At 32.5% G+C, this 3,206-nt stretch overlaps 1 protein-coding gene across 1 annotated transcript; it reads right to left on the reverse strand.

Moving 5' to 3' along the window:
- Positions 1 to 858: 858 nt before the first annotated feature.
- LOC111283949 (RING-H2 finger protein ATL5-like) lies at positions 859 to 2,610 on the reverse strand. The gene is made up of 2 exons (XM_022872646.2): positions 2,370 to 2,610; positions 859 to 2,298 (listed from the first exon to the last, which is right to left on the reverse strand). The coding sequence occupies exon 2, from the start codon at positions 1,976 to 1,978 to the stop codon at positions 1,328 to 1,330; it is 651 nt and encodes a 216-aa protein (XP_022728381.2). The 5' UTR covers positions 1,979 to 2,298; positions 2,370 to 2,610; the 3' UTR covers positions 859 to 1,327.
- Positions 2,611 to 3,206: the final 596 nt, after the last annotated feature.

Consider the following 3,206-nt stretch of genomic DNA (forward strand, 5'->3'; position numbering starts at 1 on the left):
TTTATTTTTTTTTAGTCCATCAGAAGGCAAAACCTTTAAAAAATGATAGGGTTGGAACCAACCCCCCGCATGCATTCCTCGTAACCTCCTTAGCTACTAGCCTCTTAGCCACATGCCCACATGCCTTCCTCCGAACCTCGTGTGCCAGTGATTTTTCATTATTACATAATAAGGACATAAAAGAAAAACACCTTCCATACCAGTATAGCAAATATCTAGATATTAACGTCAAACCTAAAATCCATTCATCAAAACAGGAAAGCTGCTGTACAATTTAAATATCACCCTAAGTTCCCTAAAATGCTAAGGGCAATTCGCACGTTGCTTTTTAAAAGACTTAAATCTAGTCTCAACATATTACATATATGCAAAAAATATGAGAAAAGAAAAGAGAATGAGAGAAAGAAATTTTTTTTTTATTGTATTTGGTATGAGTGATGAAAAATTAAAAAAAAAAAATTAAAGATAAAATTATAATAAAATTACTAATTTAAATTGAATGAATTTTTTTCATATTTAAAAAAAAATTAAGTTTTTCCTTTTAACCAAATAAAAAAAAAACTGAATTTACAAAAAAAAAAAAGGAAAAGGTGACAAATCCAGTCATTTTTTTCGCACTCTGAAGGAAATGGTAAAAAGAAAATAATTTCTTATTATCACTTTTTTTTCTTTCTTCTTTCTCTCCTAGCTTATACAGTATCAATGATTAAAAAGGATTTATATTTAATACAAATCCTTTGAGATTATATATAGTTTAATAATCATTTTTCATGCCATAAAACTTGAGTTGACAATTTGAAATTAATTAGCAGGTGAATTCTTACACCAAATAAAAATATTTTAATCTCAAAGCCAAAATCTTACAATTTTTTTTATTTTATCATTATCTATAATAAAAGTAAAACATAATTACATAAAACTTCTATTTAACTTTTTAATTATCTAAAATTAAGGAGAATTACTATTTACAGTTACATCTGAAAATTCACTCTTTAGATTAGGAAAATTTTCAGTCAAAGTAATTCATCCATTCATTTTCAGCATGATTGAGCTGTGCGCCATGAACTTCAAACAAAGGTGTTACAGATTCAGAGCAAGAGTTTGCTCGAGCTATGTAATGAATGATTGCCACGTTTTCAAAATCAAAACCCGGTGTCTTTCAAGAACTCTGCCTTGGCAAACGGAAATTATGGTTTCTTTCTTTTCCTCTCTTCCCAGAGCAAATACATTCTAGATTTTACTGCTACTATTATACGCTTCAAATCCTCTTCACACTCATAATCCGCTTACCCGAACCCGAACCCGAACCCACATCCACAACACCCGTTTATCTGTGTTCTCCCGTGGGGACCTCCACAAGAATTCCCACTTCCAGTAACTCTAGTGCTTTCATGGGGCAACTCTCCAGCATTAATGGCGACGGTAATGACGAAGAAGAAGAAGAAGCGGGAGAGCTGTTCGTTTCAATAGAAGTCTCTGAACCGATTGATTCAGCCACTGCAACAACGGTCTGCTCTAATATTGTAGGTGGGTTGACCGGAATATCAGCTCGTACAGGAGCTCTACACAGTGGACAGTTAGAGTGACTATAAAACCACATGTCGATGCAGTCAACGTGGAAGGTGTGATTACACATGGGCAAAACGCGGGCTTTCTCGTCGTTCTCGAACTCAGACAAGCAAACGGCGCATTCGAGTGGAGGTAAATGGCTGGCTTTGGTGGAGTAAAAAAAAGTAGGGATTGTTTTAATGACAGAAAGATCCAAACCTTTGGAAGCAACGGTTATTGGAGGAGTGGCAGTGGCAATGGAGGGCAAGTGCTGAGCACGACGGCTGTTGCGGAAGAGTATAGGAGCGTACTTGTGGAAGCAGAGTATAATAAGTAATGCCATGAAGAGAAAGATTCCTGCGCAGAGCATTACTTTGCCATTAACAACATAATTAATGTGTTTCCTTGGTAACTCTTCGTAGTTATCCATGAAAGATTAAAGAAAAGAAATTAACAGGAAGGATATGGTAGGAAGAGAAAGGCTGGTTTGTGAGGAGATCTAGTAGAGGTAAAAGTAAAGGATGGGTTCGGTTTTCTTTATTTTTTATATTTTCGGTTTAATTTTGGCTTTGATGAGCAAAATGGTAAAGACCTGGCGAGCTTTTATTATTTTATCAGCTGCTGCCCCAGGGCCAGCTTTCCCTTTCTACTCTTCTTTAATTCTTTAATTATTAAGCTTAATCAAACTCAGAAGCAACTGAAAATCACCAAAGACCAGCAGCAGAACTCTGTTAATCAACTCAGCAGAACCTATTCAAGAAACAAAATTAGCAGCATCATCACAAACATAATCAAAACAAGAAGCAACAGCAGCAGCTCACCGGCAGCAACATCATGACAGGATCAAGACAAGCAACAACAGGAACTGCAGTCCAGATTTCTAGAATTCAGCTAATAACCTTGCCTGATCAAAGGCGTTTAAATGTAATTTGAATATAATCTAAGATTAAGCTTTGTAGAGAAGATATGCTTAAGCTTATACACTGAATTCAAACTCAAACTTTGTATACAAGTTAACCGAATGAAATCGGGTTTGGTTTTCAACAAAATTCTGTTGATCTTACATTCTTCTCATGTTATGACCATATTTATATCCTGTCCAAGAGTGGTTCCAAACCCTCCTAAATAATGCTCTATACATCACCAAATTTTTATTACAAAATTATCCTTTTAAGTGAAATAACTTATTTATGCTTTTACTAAATTACATTTTTAACCTTCGACACTTTTTCTAGTTCTTTCTTCTTATTTCTTCCTTTTCTCTTTTCTTTTATCACAAACCCCCAATTTCTATAAAAACCAAAAATCATTAAAATAATTACTATTTTTATCTTATACAAATAGATAGTTAAATAAAAAAAAAATCGATAGTGATGAAGAATAGCTAATTTTTATCAGTATTTGAATATTATTTAAATGAATATTGATTTTAATTTTGAACTTATGAAAATAAATTTTCATACATAAATCTTATAAAATTTTTGAATTTGAATTCTTATAAGTCTTTTAAAACTTACATAAATCTATTTCTATAAGTTTTGAAAGATTTAAGAAAATCAAAACTTATAAAAATACAAATTCATAAATTTTTTAAAATTTATAAGAATTCATTTGTGTAATATACGATTTCATGAAAAAAAAATTACAAACTTAGATTT

This window comes from Durio zibethinus, chromosome 3 (genome assembly GCF_047325235.1).
Source record: "Durio zibethinus cultivar Kanyao isolate XHJ-2024 chromosome 3, ASM4732523v1, whole genome shotgun sequence".
Classification (NCBI taxonomy): Eukaryota; Viridiplantae; Streptophyta; class Magnoliopsida; order Malvales; family Malvaceae; genus Durio; species Durio zibethinus.